A 12,858-nucleotide genomic window follows, 5' to 3' on the forward strand; every position below is an offset into this window, starting at 1 on the left:
AAAGTTAAATCAACATCTTCCGAGAGAAAGATCGAGGGACCCGCCTCTTCATCATCCACCACCACCACCACCACCGCCGCCATGACAGGCGGGAAAAATACCCACGCGGACCAACCCAGGAGAAGCCTTGGGGATGGAGGAGGAGGGTACCAAGCCCAAACCCCATCCCCATCCCTATCCCCAAACCTCCACTCCCATCGCAAACCATGGCAATCGCAACCACAACCGCAGTCCCAGTCCCGGTCCCGACGCAGCTCCTCCCTCCGATCCGGAGGTGAGAGACATCAACAGCAGCAGCATCGCCCAGATCCCGGGGCAAGACGTGACCCCCGAACTACCACTACCCCATCATTGTCGAAATGGTACCGCGTCCGCTTGTTCCGGGGCATGGTCAAGGACGTCAAGCGCCGGGCGCCGTACTATTGGAGTGATTGGACGGATGCGTGGGACTATCGCGTCGTGCCGGCGACGGTGTATATGTATTTCGCTAAGTATGTTGGTCCTCTTTTCGCTTTACGTTGCTTTGCTTTGCGTTGCTTTGCTTTGCTTTGCTTTTGAACAGGATTGGGGAGGTGAGCTTCAGGTTGGGCTTTGGGGATGGGTTTTGACGACGGGGCTTGATTGTAATCAGGCTTTGGGACATTGTGTTTTGGACTAAGATGACGATAACTAACCCGTCACGTTTAGTATTCTCCCTGCGTTAGCGTTCTCTCTCGACATGTTTGAGAAAACCAACCAGAGCTATGGCGTCAATGAGGTGCTGTTGGCCTCGGTGCTGGGGGCGGTGGTTTTCTCCGTCTTCGCCGCGCAGCCGTTGGTTATTGTTGGAGTTACTGGTGAGTTTATCCTCTTTCCTATCTTGAGAGGGTCTTGGGAGTAGGGCGAGGGTCCTCGGTATTCGGGCGAATGAGCAGAGGAGAGAGCTAATGTGTGGCAGGTCCCATTACGGTGTTTAATTATACCGTTTATGATATCATCGCTTCTAGAGGTACGAATTATCTGGCGTTCATGTGCTGGATTGGCATGTAAGTCTCGCCCTGTTTCCATTGTTTCTTGTTGGTGGGGGCAAAGGCACCGTACTGACCAGTCAGATGGTCGTTGATCATGCACTGGTTGCTGGCTATCACCAACGCCTGCAATGGGCTGACCTACGTGACGCGGTTCTCGTGCGACATCTTCGGCTTCTACGTCGCGTTCATCTATCTGCAGAAGGGCATCCAGGTCCTGACCAGACAATGGGGCTCCGCGGGCGAGACCTCCGCCTATCTGAGTATCATGGTCGCCTTGCTGGTGCTGATGGTGGGCTGGATCTGTGGCGAGCTGGGAAACAGCAGCCTCTTCCAGAGATTCGTGCGCAAGTTCCTGGAGGACTACGGCACTCCGTTGACCATCGTCTTCTTCACGGGCTTTGTGCACATCGGCCATATGCGGGACGTCGAGGTGGCGACTCTGCCGACCAGCAAGGCCTTCTTCCCCACCGCGGATCGGGGCTGGTTGGTCCATTTCTGGGACATCAGCGTCGGGGACGTGTTCCTGGCGATCCCGTTTGCGATCCTCCTGACGATCCTGTTCTATTTTGACCACAACGGTGAGTTACGCCCTCCTAAATTGCGGTAGACTAGAGGTGGCTGACCACTTGACCAGTGTCCTCACTGATCGCCCAGGGAACCGAGTTCCCGCTGCGTAAACCCGCCGGGTTTCACTGGGACCTGTGGCTTCTGGGCCTCACCACCTTCGTGGCCGGTCTGCTGGGCATCCCCTTCCCCAATGGGTTAATCCCCCAGGCGCCCTTTCACACGGCCGCCCTTTGCGTGACCCGCGACGTCGCCGACGAAGACGACACCAACAAGGGCAAGGCCATCCGCATCACCGACCACGTCGTCGAGCAGCGCGTCAGCAACCTGGCCCAGGGCCTGCTCACGCTCGGCACCATGACCGGCCCGCTCCTCATCGTCGTCCACCTGATCCCGCAGGGCGTGCTCGCGGGGCTCTTCTTCATTATGGGCGTCCAGGCGCTCCAGGGCAACGGCATCACGCAGAAGCTCGTCTTCCTCGCCCAGGACCGCCGCCTCACCCCGGCCGCCAACCCGCTCAAGCGGCTCAAGCGCCGGCCCGCCATCTGGGCCTTCGTCATCGCCGAGCTGATCGGCTTCGGCGCCACGTTCGCCATCACGCAGACCATCGCGGCCATCGGCTTCCCGGTGATCATCCTGCTGCTGATCCCCGTCCGCTCGTTCCTGTTCCCGCGGTGGTTCACCGCGGAGGAGCTGGGGGCCCTCGATGGGCCGGCGGCGAGTCCGTTCACGATGGAGAGCGTGGGCGGTACGCATGGCTTGGATGATTCGTTCCGGGGCTCAGAGGCGTTGGCGGGACACGAGGGTGGGCGGAGGAACTCGAAGGCCCGCGGTGGGGATACTGGCGTCTTTGTTGCGAATCGGGACGAGAGTTCGTCGGAGTCGGTGGTGGACGATGATCTGGAGAGGGGGGAGGTGTTTGAGATGCAGAGGTCGGCGGTGCGGCGGAGGAGTACTACGGGCGTGAAGGATTAACATTACGTCTGTATGCTTTGGGGACGGCCAGAGGCTACTCTGACTGCTGTTCGGGTGGATGCTGGCTTGGGACAGTTGTTGTGCATAGCTTCCATGGCAGGTCATGGAATTCTAGAGTGGAGATTCAACCGTTATATATAATGCTATATGACCGCCGATTGTATGTTGGTCGATGGTTTCTCGAGGGTCTTTCCGCATAAACCTGTGGTCAAGGTGGTACCAACCTGGGCGAGTCTACATACTGAAACCATTGTAGCAAGGCCAATTGAAGATCCGAATGAGGGCTATAGTACTGCAGATATAGCCCAAATTGCTGCTACCACTGAATTGCACCCAGCTGACCCACATCAACAGTTCCTACATGGAATTGAACAGATATCAGGAATTGAGATGCTTAAGGGCTGAGTTGAGGTCATTATGCTGAGTCACATTACAAAAAACCGAGTATCGAACCCGAAGATCTGACTTGAAGCATGGCAGCGGTGCATGAAAATTACTCACTCAGCTCGCTCAACAAATCCATATTTTATGAGATAAAAAACAAAAAAGAGAATCCAATTCAAGATTGGAAGGAGTCAAGGCCCGAGCCGCGGATCGAACGCGGGACCTCTCGCAGATATGCTTGGGTTTGTATCCCTAAGCGAGAATCATACCACTAGACCACCCGGGCTTGATATGTTATATGCTTGCTTTTTAGACTTGATGTTCCAAGAATTGACTCTTCACCTTGTGCAAAATAAAGTTCATCACGAATCAATCCTCGCATTAACCGAACACGGTTAGCCGGATACACCGCCCAGGGCGGCCAGCCTTTCTGCCGTCATATCGGCCAAAAAAAAAAAGTCAAGCGCATGATTCACTGTACATCTATCGAACACACTCCAACCACAATGGCGCCCTCACAGTCCCCCGACCCTATTACAGAGGACTTCGCCTCTCACCACTCCTCGTCCGACTCAGAGATCGAGTCCGAGTCTGACTCGGGCGGCGTCACCCTCGACGCCGAACAAAAGCGCGCCCCCAAGAGAAGACGTCTCTCAGAGTCCTCGACCGACTCCTACATTGCCGCCCCGCTGCCGGCACCCCTGCCCACGCTCTCCCGCATCAAGCGCAAGGAGGACGTCGCCAAGGAGGTTAAGGAGGCAGCGGACGCGAACCCGGTGCTCATCAAGGATGCGCTGGCAGCGGGGCTCGAGGATGCGCGGTCCTCGTTCACCGACCTGAGCGTGGCGCCGTGGCTGGTGGGCTCGCTGACGACGATGGCGGTGCGCCGGCCCACGGCCATCCAGAAGGCGTGTATCCCCGAGATCCTGGCGGGCCGGGACTGCATCGGCGGCAGCCGCACGGGTTCCGGTAAGACGATCGCGTTCGCGGTGCCGATGCTGCAGAAGTGGGCGGAGGATCCGTTTGGGGTGTTTGGGTTGGTGCTTACGCCGACGAGGTGGGTTTATCCTTTTGTTTTACAGCAGCAGAAAGAAAGGATGGAAGGATGGAAGGAAGACAAGGTGGCATGATGCTAACCTTCCGAGGGCAGAGAACTGGCCCTCCAAATCTACGAACAAATCAAAGCCCTCTCCGCGCCGCAGAGCATGAAACCCCTCCTGATCACCGGCGGCACCGACATGCGTTCGCAGGCGCTGGCCCTCTCGCAACGGCCGCACGTGGTCATCGCCACGCCCGGCCGGCTGGCAGACCACATCCACACCTCCGGGGCGGACACCATCCGGGGCCTGTCGCGGGTGCGCATGGTCATCCTGGACGAAGCCGACCGCCTGCTCTCCCCAGGGCAGGGATCCATGCTTCCAGACGTGGAGACGTGCCTCAGCGCGGTACCCTCGGCCGCGGAGCGACAGACGCTCCTGTTCACCGCAACGCTGACCCCGGAAGTCCGGGCCCTCCAATCCATGTCCTCCTCCTCCTCGTCAACAACACCCGCCAAACCCCCCATCTTCGTCACCGAAATCACCTCCGCCAACAAATCCACCATCCCGCCGACCCTCCACCAGACCTACCTCCAAGTCCCGCTGACCCACCGCGAAGCTTTCTTACATGTCCTCCTCAGCACCGACGCCAACGCCACCAAACCCGCCATCATCTTCACCAATACCACTGCCACCGCCGACCTGCTGGAGCGCATGCTCCGCCGCCTGGGCCACCGCACCACCTCCCTGCACAGCCGGCTGCCGCAGAGCGAGCGCAACGCCAACCTGGCACGGTTCCGGGCGTCGGCCGCGCGCATCCTCGTCGCCACGGACGTCGCCTCGCGTGGTTTGGATATTCCGTCGGTGGAGATGGTGGTTAACTACGATGTGCCCCGTAATCCGGATGATTATGTGCACCGTGTGGGTCGTACGGCGCGTGCGGGCCGCAAGGGTGAGAGTGTTACGTTGGTTGGGCAGAGGGATGTGGCGCTTGTGCTTGCTATTGAGGAGAGAGTGGGGCGGAAGATGGTCGAGTGGGAGGAGGAGGGCGTTAGTATCGAGACGAGGGTGGTTAGGGATGGGGTGTTGAAGGTGGTGGGCGAGGCGAAGCGCGAGGCGGCCGGGGAGATGGATGAGGGGCGGGATGTGCTGGGGAGGCGGAGGGTGAAGTTGAAGAAGGTTAGGTAGAGAGACGGTTGTCTTGTTTTGATGTTGTGGTGTATGTACATAGTTCGGATTTTAGTGGTATGGTACAGTGCCTCTGGGATTTGGTTTATGTTGAGTTGGTTGAGGATCGTAGCGGACAATCTGTAGTGGGCGAACGGAGAAAGTAGGAAGGGTATCATGGTTCTCTCTCTCTCGCATGCCTTGCCTGCCTGCCATCCATCCAGTTACAAGACAGCAGCAAAAGTCCTCCCTGAGTCTATATACATTACATGCATGGCATCAACCCCGTGGGCGTGAGTGATGAGCCGTCCGGAAAAGGGCCGCGGTGCCCTCATCCACAACCTTGAACACTGGGTAGATCATATCCGGCGGAGGACCCGACAGGCAGACAGGCAGGTAGGCATTACGCTATCCTCCGAAGGGACTGATTCCGTATGGCACGGTTGCCGCGCGGCAGTCCTTCAGTGAAATCACCCCGTCCGCGCCTCTTTTCCGGAATGCTCCGCCGTCCCCATCAACTTCAACAGCCCATCTACCGCATCCCCCTTCTGCGATAACCGCCGCTGCGTCTCCGGAAAACCCATCCCCATCCCCATCCCTATCCCGTCCTCTTCACCGTCCGACTCCTCGAGCCCGGTCCCGGTCCCCGGCCCCGCCCCAATCCTCCGTCGCGACACCGTCGCAGGCGGACTACTCAGTTGCATCGGCGATGCTTCTTTTCCTGTTCCTCCCGTTTGCCGATACATCTTCTGCGTCGGGGTCTTCATCGCATCCTCCCCATCCTCCTCCTCTTCCTCCAGCGCAGACGCAGACGCAGCCTCATTCCCCGTCGAGAGCGGCGGCGACGACAGCCCCGACGCATGCTTCTCCAGGGAAGCGTTGCGCTCGGGCTGAAGATTGGAGGCACTGACGAACGGGACCGGGGTCTTTGGGTCAGCAGTAGCAGCACCGCCACCGCCCATGCGTGTCGGCGCAGGGGTGTAGGATCCGCTTGTTTCGGCGACGACTAGGCGGGGACATTTCCGGCTGTGGGCTTCAAGCTCGGAGAGGCGGCGGTCGAATTGCGGGTCGCGGACGTGACGCATGGCGGTTTGGAGGCGGGTGCGGAGGAGGGTTGCTTTCTTTCAGGATGTTAGTTTCTTGATGTATTGGGGGGTTAAGGGGGAATAGGAGGGGAGACTGGGGGTGGGGGTTTACCTCGTGGATGAAGCTTTTGCGCGTCGCTGGGTCGGAGAGGACTGCTCGCGTGGAGGGAGGTGGGGGTTGTTGTGTGGATGGTTGGGTGGATTTACAGGGTTGTTGTTGTGGTTGTTGTTGTGTTTCTAGATCTGGAATACTCGGTTGTTGTGTCGCGTCGGATGGGATCTGAGCACGCGACTGGGTTTAAGTAACCTATACATGAGATTTAAACAGGGGTTGTGGCGCTGAAGTTACCTGTTCGTCTGCTGCAATTGCAGAGGATTCGGTAGGCAGCTCCTCTTGCGCGTGGATTGGGGCTGCTGCTGCTGCCGCCGCCGGCGCGCGCTCGCGGGTATTGCTCTCATGCTCGTGGGGGCCCTCCACTTGGTCAATGGTGCGTTTCTGACCGGCAAACAGCGGCGATGGAAGAAGCTTCTTCGACGGAGAGGTGAACGACGGTGCCTCCAGGAATGGCCGTTTCGCTGGCGAGAGGGAGGCGGCGTGGCGAGGGCGGGCGGGCGACAGGCACGCGTTGGCGGTCTTCTCGCCGAGAATCCGCCTGCCGTCCTTGACAGGGCTGGTATGTGCTGATGCGGTGGAATGCATGGCGAGTGGGGTGGGTACTTCCTGAGAGAAGTACTGGAGAAGACCGCGAGAGGGGAATGGGGAGTGAAACGATAATAAGTGTTTGTGTGTGGTGGACGTGTTGTACGCCAGTAGTTCCGTTAAAGTAGTTCCGGGCCAGGAGAGCGAGAACTACCAGACACGTGCTGGAACTTGGACAGTACTGTACACACAAACACAAACTTGTGAGAAAGAACCGGGTTCCCAGAGGAATGGGAAGCAAGGAGAGTGTCAAGACAAGGAAGTTGAACTCGGTCAGAAGAGTCAATGGCCTTTGCCTTTTGAGGGGGGGAGGAGGAGGAGGAGGAGGAGGAGGTGGTGGTGGTGGTAGTAGTGGTGGTGGTAGTAGTAAGTAGTAGTGGAGGTGGGCTCGGCGCGCGTGTGGGCATCCGCGTCGGAGTCTCGCTCCTCGTCCCCTTGCCGGCCAAACTAACCCCAACTTCTACTAAAAGTAAACCCTCTCTGGTAGCGTGTCCTACGCGTCGAGGGGGAGGTTGGCTGGTGTCCACTTGACTTTGGGGTCATTGACGATGGGGTAATTGTTCTTGCGTATGGTTTCAAAGTAGTTAATCATTTCTTTTGTAATTAACCTACTGTTGTTACTCGACCGCGTTGGAGATCGCCTCCAGCGCGCGTCGAGGTCGACTATTTGTACCTCTCTGCTTCACGCAAGTGACCTTGGTCTTTGCATGGTCATGCAGCATCTTCATCTAGACTGCAACTCGATGACCTTGGTAGTCGACATACTCTCCAAGGCCCGACATTCCCCGCAAGCATCAGGCGTCTTTGGTCCCCTCCAGCCCCGCGGTCTTATCTTTATACTTAGCAATCGGCCATCCAGGCTAAGTTTATGTGTTCCCCTCTTGACATGCCACATGTACTGTGGTCTTTAGAAACCGTGAGGGAGGCGATTCAATCCCGTGAGAGCTAGGCAGTGATATCACCGTAGAGCTAGTCTTGTACTGTACCATGTCTTGATCTTCGACTCCCCTAATGTGCTGGTGAATCAACGGCATGCGCACACACCAGGACCAATGGCCTCGGAAGCATGGCAGGACTCTTTCAGGTTGTTACTAGTTTGCTGCATGATGCAGGATCACATGCATGGTTTACAAGGAGGCTTTTGGGGGAGTCCTAAAATAATGCTCTGAGGATGAGGATGTGTTGTCAGAATGGATGAAGTGCCATTATGTTGTCAAGCGAGACATGGGGCATTCAAGGCAGTCGAACTGTACACGATGAGTTCCTCTTTACTGAGTTCATCTCAATTGAACCATGCTAGTCGTGGTGATCCACCCTCTTGAGGGAGGTCTAGCCATTGATAAGGCAGCACTAGCACACACAAAAGACGAGGTACTTGTTGCTCGTAGGCCGGTTTATATTGCGCTAGAGAACAGAAATCAGACCTGAATCATATCAGTGAGTACTTCGTACCGCTGTGCTGGTCAGTTGGACCCGTTGCGTTGGTTCGCACGTAGTTAGGGCATGTTGCATCTTTGCCAATTTCGCTGCTCGCAATTGGAGAGAGCAACTCACACGAACCCGGAGTCGAGGGAATTGTTGTTCAGTCGGAAATACAATCTGGACTTTGCCCTGTGTCCTGTGATTACTGCAACAAATCAATCATTTCTGGCATTTTTCAGCATAGACTACAGTCCTGTACAGAAGGGCATGTCGTGCTAAGCTTGGTCGGTGAACCCTAACGGGGCCAACTGCCACCACCAAACGAACACTTAACTACGCGATTAAACTCATGGACGAGAGGCAACTTTCGCAGTACGAAAGTAGGAGCATGCACGACAGACAAGGTTCAAGGATGAACAAGACCGGTGGTCCTTTTTGACTCCGCGCTTCAGTCACAAATCAAGTACAGGCTGTATGCACATGTGATCTTTACCAGTACCTTCACCAGTACTAGACAGATGACGGGACTCACAAAAGGCCAATTCAGTACTGATGGGAGGTACTGTACTTGATTAATGTCATTCATGATAAGCTACAGTAATATTATCATCATGGACCTCAATGGGATGTCAGGGCTGTGGTTAGGCAATGGAAAAAACAGCCACGGATTACCTCAGCTCCATCCATCCCCAGCTTTCCCCGCATTTCCCCCTTCCTCCAGCTTTGGTTCTTCTGTTCTCCTCGAGCTTCTAGAATCCTTTTCTCAGGTCATTGTCCCCAACTATTGTTGATTGGTATCTGCGTAACCCTCCAAAGCATCGTTGATGTCCCACAGCTTTGTCGATCCTTACTGTTTATACTTCCCCCGCAGATCTGTCAGTGGACGGAGCCGATTGATTGCATCATCATCATCGGAACTTCTGTAACGTCTGATCCATCCCTGAACTTCGCGGCATCCTTCTTTCATCTCCTAGCTGCGGTCAGATGGCTTCGCTACTCCTACATCTCTGATCACGTCAACACCATTATTTTCACACTGGAACTGGCCAAGTTTTAGCCGTGTCTCGCCATGCGCCTTTCCCTTGTACTCATAGCCGCCCTTCAGGCGACTGTGAGTATTGCTTCCAGCTTGACCCCTCCGGTCCTGCCCCTGATCGTGCGGAATCCATATCTCAGCACCTGGCTGGGCAACGCTCGAGATGAGCCTTGGTCCAAATGGCCCATTTTCTACACCGGGGAGGAGCTGGGTTTGTCCCTAATGGCTCAGGTCCCCAGCACAGGCACTGTGTATCCTTTGCTAGGCAAGCCACATGAATCACTATCGGGGTAGGTCATCGTCACTTCAAGGATCAATTACGGTAGGTTGCTAAAAGTTTGCTCTATAGTGTTTTACAAATTGATTATCCAACCTACCTTGGAGCCAATTACGACGCGTCCACCACCAATTTGACCTACCGTATCAACTCTGCAACTACCGCGGCTCATCACCAGCTCGATATCACCGTATCTTTCCTTTCTCCTATCACCCCTACGTCGACTCTGCGGCAGTCGATTCCCGCCTCCTATGTGTCGGTTCATGTGCATGGCAATGCAAGCATAAATGTCTATATGGATATCAACGGACGATGGGTGAGCGGAGACACGGGTAGCCAGCTCACCTGGCAATACGATGGATATAGCTCCGAGGAGAGCAAGCCAACCTTGCGCAGGTGGCGTGTAAGAAGGGAGTCTGAGTTACTACTGTCGGAGATTCGGGATCGTGCGGAATGGGGGACCCTACATTTCACCGGACCTGCCGTGCGTCCCCAGGCCCCAGCCCCATTGAAGGTGAATTCATCGTCGCTAATGTGCTGAATAGGGCGTGCAATATCAATCCGGAGAGGCATCGGCCGTGAGAAGCCTCTTTTCAACTCAGGGTGTCCTGGACAACGTCAACGACGACGCTTTCCGCGCCATTGGCGACCGTGAGCCGGTCTTTGCATTCTCCAAATCTTTCGTCTTCTCTCCCAAAGATGGCCATAAGAGTGACAGTGTGACCTTCACCCTTGCATTGACCCAAGATCCAGTCGTACAGTATGCCTCAGCGCGCGGCTTAACGCTAATGCGACCCCTCTGGGAGTCGTGGTTCCCCAGTGTCGAGGCATTGCTTAGCTTCCACTACAATGACTATTCTCATGCAAGCCTCCTGGCTGCAAACTACTCAACTCAGCTCGCCCAGGATGCCTATCAGTCAGGAGCTCATGATTATGTCGATATTGTAGCGCTCTCCGCGCGCCAGGTCATGGGAGCAACCACCTTCGCGGGAACCCCCGACGATCCCATCCTGTTCTTGAAGGAGATCTCCTCGAACGGCAATTTCCAGACCATCGATGTCATCTTCCCCGCTTTCCCCTTCTTCTTGTACACCAACCCGCGGTGGCTGGCGTACTTGCTGGAGCCGCTGATTGAGCACATGCTGAGTGGACAATATCCAAACACGTACGCCATGCATGATCTCGGGACGCATTTCCCCAATGCTACCGGTCACCCCGACGGAAATGACGAATACATGCCTGTGGAGGAGTGCGGTAACATCCTCATAATGGGCTTGGCGATCGTCAACTCCCTTCGTTATTCGGAGGATACTGCTGCGACCTCCATCTGGTCGACGCAGGGTGCATCTCCCGAATTGCCCGAGGAGACCAATGGCAAATTTCCTCTGGTCGATCTGCAGATGTTTGGCGGAATCGATCACCAAGATGGCAGATGGGGCGGTGGCACGCAAGGCGAGCACTTGGCTGAGAGATGGATCCAACGCAGTTATCGACTCTGGGACCAGTGGACAGGTTACTTGGTGGAGTTCTCCCTCCAGCCCGCCAACCAACGTAAGTCATGCCTTAGCGAGAGCAACCAGGGAGCGAACTGACACCATCACAGTGTCCACGGACGACTTTGCCGGCTGGCTTGCTCTGCAGACCAACCTGGCCTTGAAGGGCATCATCGGCATCAATGCTATGAGCAAACTGGCCGAGGTGGCTGGCTACCAAACCGACGTCACCTATTACAAGGTATGTCATGGCTCTCGACTTCCCACCCGGCTTAGCTGATCATCCCAGAACATTTCGGATACCTACATCGCCAAGTGGGAGGAATACGGCATGTCCCGCGACCAGACGCACGCCAAACTCGCCTACGACTGGTACGGATCATGGACCACCATCTACAACCTCTACGCCGACGCGCAGCTCTGCTTCCACCTGGACGGCACCGACCTCTCTCGCCACCCCTTCCCAGTCCCCAACACCGGCCAAAAGCCTCTCACCACCAATAGAAAGCACGGCTTCGTCCCGCGCCACATCTACCAGCGCCAGTCGATCTGGTACCACAACGTGCGGCAGAAGTACGGCCTGCCGCTCGACAGCCGCCACCTATACACCAAGACGGACTGGGAGTTCTTCGCCATGGCGGTCGCCAGCGAGGAGGTGCGCAGCGAGATCCTCGAGTCCGTCGCCCGCTGGGTCAACGAGACCGTCACCGACCTCCCCTTCACCGACCTGCACAACACGGAGGGCCGCGGCGAGTTCCCCGGCCCCAACTTCTACGCCCGGCCCGTCGTCGGCGGCCACTTCGCCTTCCTGGCCCTCCAGCGCGCCTGCGGCGGGCGCGCCATGGATGGCCTTGCCTTCCTGGACGGCACGGACCCGGACGACTCGTTCTCGACCACCACGTTGGCCGAGTGGGAGGCGGCGGCGGCTGAAGCGGTTACGCAACTCGGGGAAGCATACGGTCGTTACGGCTATAGCTCCGAGAACACGGAGCTGTAACCCCCTGCAGTAATTCTGTTTGCCCCAGTATCTCCCTCTATATACGCAGCGCCGTGCTCTGCGATTCAGATTCAGATTGGTAGCTAGCCAGCCACTTGGGTATAAAATCGGAACCGTAACCCTCTCTCTAGACAATTGAATAACTGCCACTACCACACTGGATACCTCTTTAACACCAGATGAAATAGAATGGCAGAATTCCATGCAACCAGCCAACCAACCAACCAACCAGGCCAATCTTCTCCACACCTACCCATTCGTGTAAGTTAGTCAACCAAGGAAAAAAAAAAAGGTGAAGCAGTCAGCGCGTGCACGCATCTTAGACTATCACCCTCAAGCACCTGAATGTCCCATCTCTTCCCCGACCCAGACGTGCATGCTGCTTTGTAGGGGAGGGTTTCACACACAGATTCCCCGAGGTCGATGCTTGGTAATGGTCTGTACCTTGGAGGTTGGTACCTTGGAGGTTGGGTACTCTTGATCCTTGCAGTGTTTTGTTGGGCTTTAAATCGCACCACGTGGAGTACACGTAGAGTACACATGCAGTTTGATGGGATAGGAGGATCGTAGAGTAGGATCGTAGGATAGTGATAGTATGATAGTAATAGTAGAATAGTAGAACAGTAGGATAGTGATAGTAGGATAGTGTTAGTAGGACAGTAATAGTAGAATAGTAGAATAGTAGAATAGTAGAATAGTAGAATAGTAGAA

The 12,858-nt window shown here is 56.0% G+C and overlaps 4 protein-coding genes and 1 non-coding gene across 5 annotated transcripts; 3 read left to right on the forward strand and 2 right to left on the reverse strand.

The window, feature by feature from the left end:
- The first annotated feature begins 52 nt into the window (after positions 1 to 52).
- On the forward strand, positions 53 to 2,703 carry BO82DRAFT_321158 (anion exchange family protein). The gene is made up of 5 exons (XM_025632730.1): positions 53 to 491; positions 688 to 836; positions 938 to 1,025; positions 1,092 to 1,588; positions 1,645 to 2,703. The coding sequence occupies exons 1-5, from the start codon at positions 82 to 84 to the stop codon at positions 2,547 to 2,549; spliced, it is 2,049 nt and encodes a 682-aa protein (XP_025486912.1). The 5' UTR covers positions 53 to 81; the 3' UTR covers positions 2,550 to 2,703.
- A 425-nt stretch (positions 2,704 to 3,128) lies between these two features.
- Positions 3,129 to 3,219, reverse strand: BO82DRAFT_t302. The gene has a single exon. It is a non-coding gene; the product is annotated as a tRNA-Pro (tRNA).
- Positions 3,220 to 3,431: 212 nt separating this feature from the next.
- Positions 3,432 to 5,158, forward strand: dbp8 (ATP-dependent RNA helicase DBP8; the record flags this gene model as incomplete). The annotated part of the gene is made up of 2 exons (XM_025638289.1): positions 3,432 to 3,990; positions 4,084 to 5,158. The coding sequence occupies exons 1-2, from the start codon at positions 3,440 to 3,442 to the stop codon at positions 5,156 to 5,158; spliced, it is 1,626 nt and encodes a 541-aa protein (XP_025486913.1). The 5' UTR covers positions 3,432 to 3,439.
- A 90-nt stretch (positions 5,159 to 5,248) lies between these two features.
- BO82DRAFT_358855 (uncharacterized protein) lies at positions 5,249 to 7,251 on the reverse strand. The gene is made up of 3 exons (XM_025636408.1): positions 6,572 to 7,251; positions 6,335 to 6,502; positions 5,249 to 6,258 (listed from the first exon to the last, which is right to left on the reverse strand). Exons 1-3 carry the CDS (start codon positions 6,920 to 6,922, stop codon positions 5,608 to 5,610), a joined length of 1,170 nt encoding a protein of 389 aa, XP_025486914.1. The 5' UTR covers positions 6,923 to 7,251; the 3' UTR covers positions 5,249 to 5,607.
- A 1,879-nt stretch (positions 7,252 to 9,130) lies between these two features.
- On the forward strand, positions 9,131 to 12,305 carry BO82DRAFT_321169 (putative glutaminase). The gene is made up of 5 exons (XM_025632731.1): positions 9,131 to 9,670; positions 9,730 to 10,141; positions 10,203 to 11,208; positions 11,261 to 11,391; positions 11,440 to 12,305. The coding sequence occupies exons 1-5, from the start codon at positions 9,414 to 9,416 to the stop codon at positions 12,145 to 12,147; spliced, it is 2,514 nt and encodes an 837-aa protein (XP_025486915.1). The 5' UTR covers positions 9,131 to 9,413; the 3' UTR covers positions 12,148 to 12,305.
- The last annotated feature ends 553 nt before the right edge of the window (positions 12,306 to 12,858 follow it).

Source organism: Aspergillus uvarum (assembly GCF_003184745.1).
Source record: "Aspergillus uvarum CBS 121591 unplaced genomic scaffold BO82scaffold_79, whole genome shotgun sequence".
In the NCBI taxonomy this organism is placed as follows: Eukaryota; Fungi; Ascomycota; class Eurotiomycetes; order Eurotiales; family Aspergillaceae; genus Aspergillus; species Aspergillus uvarum.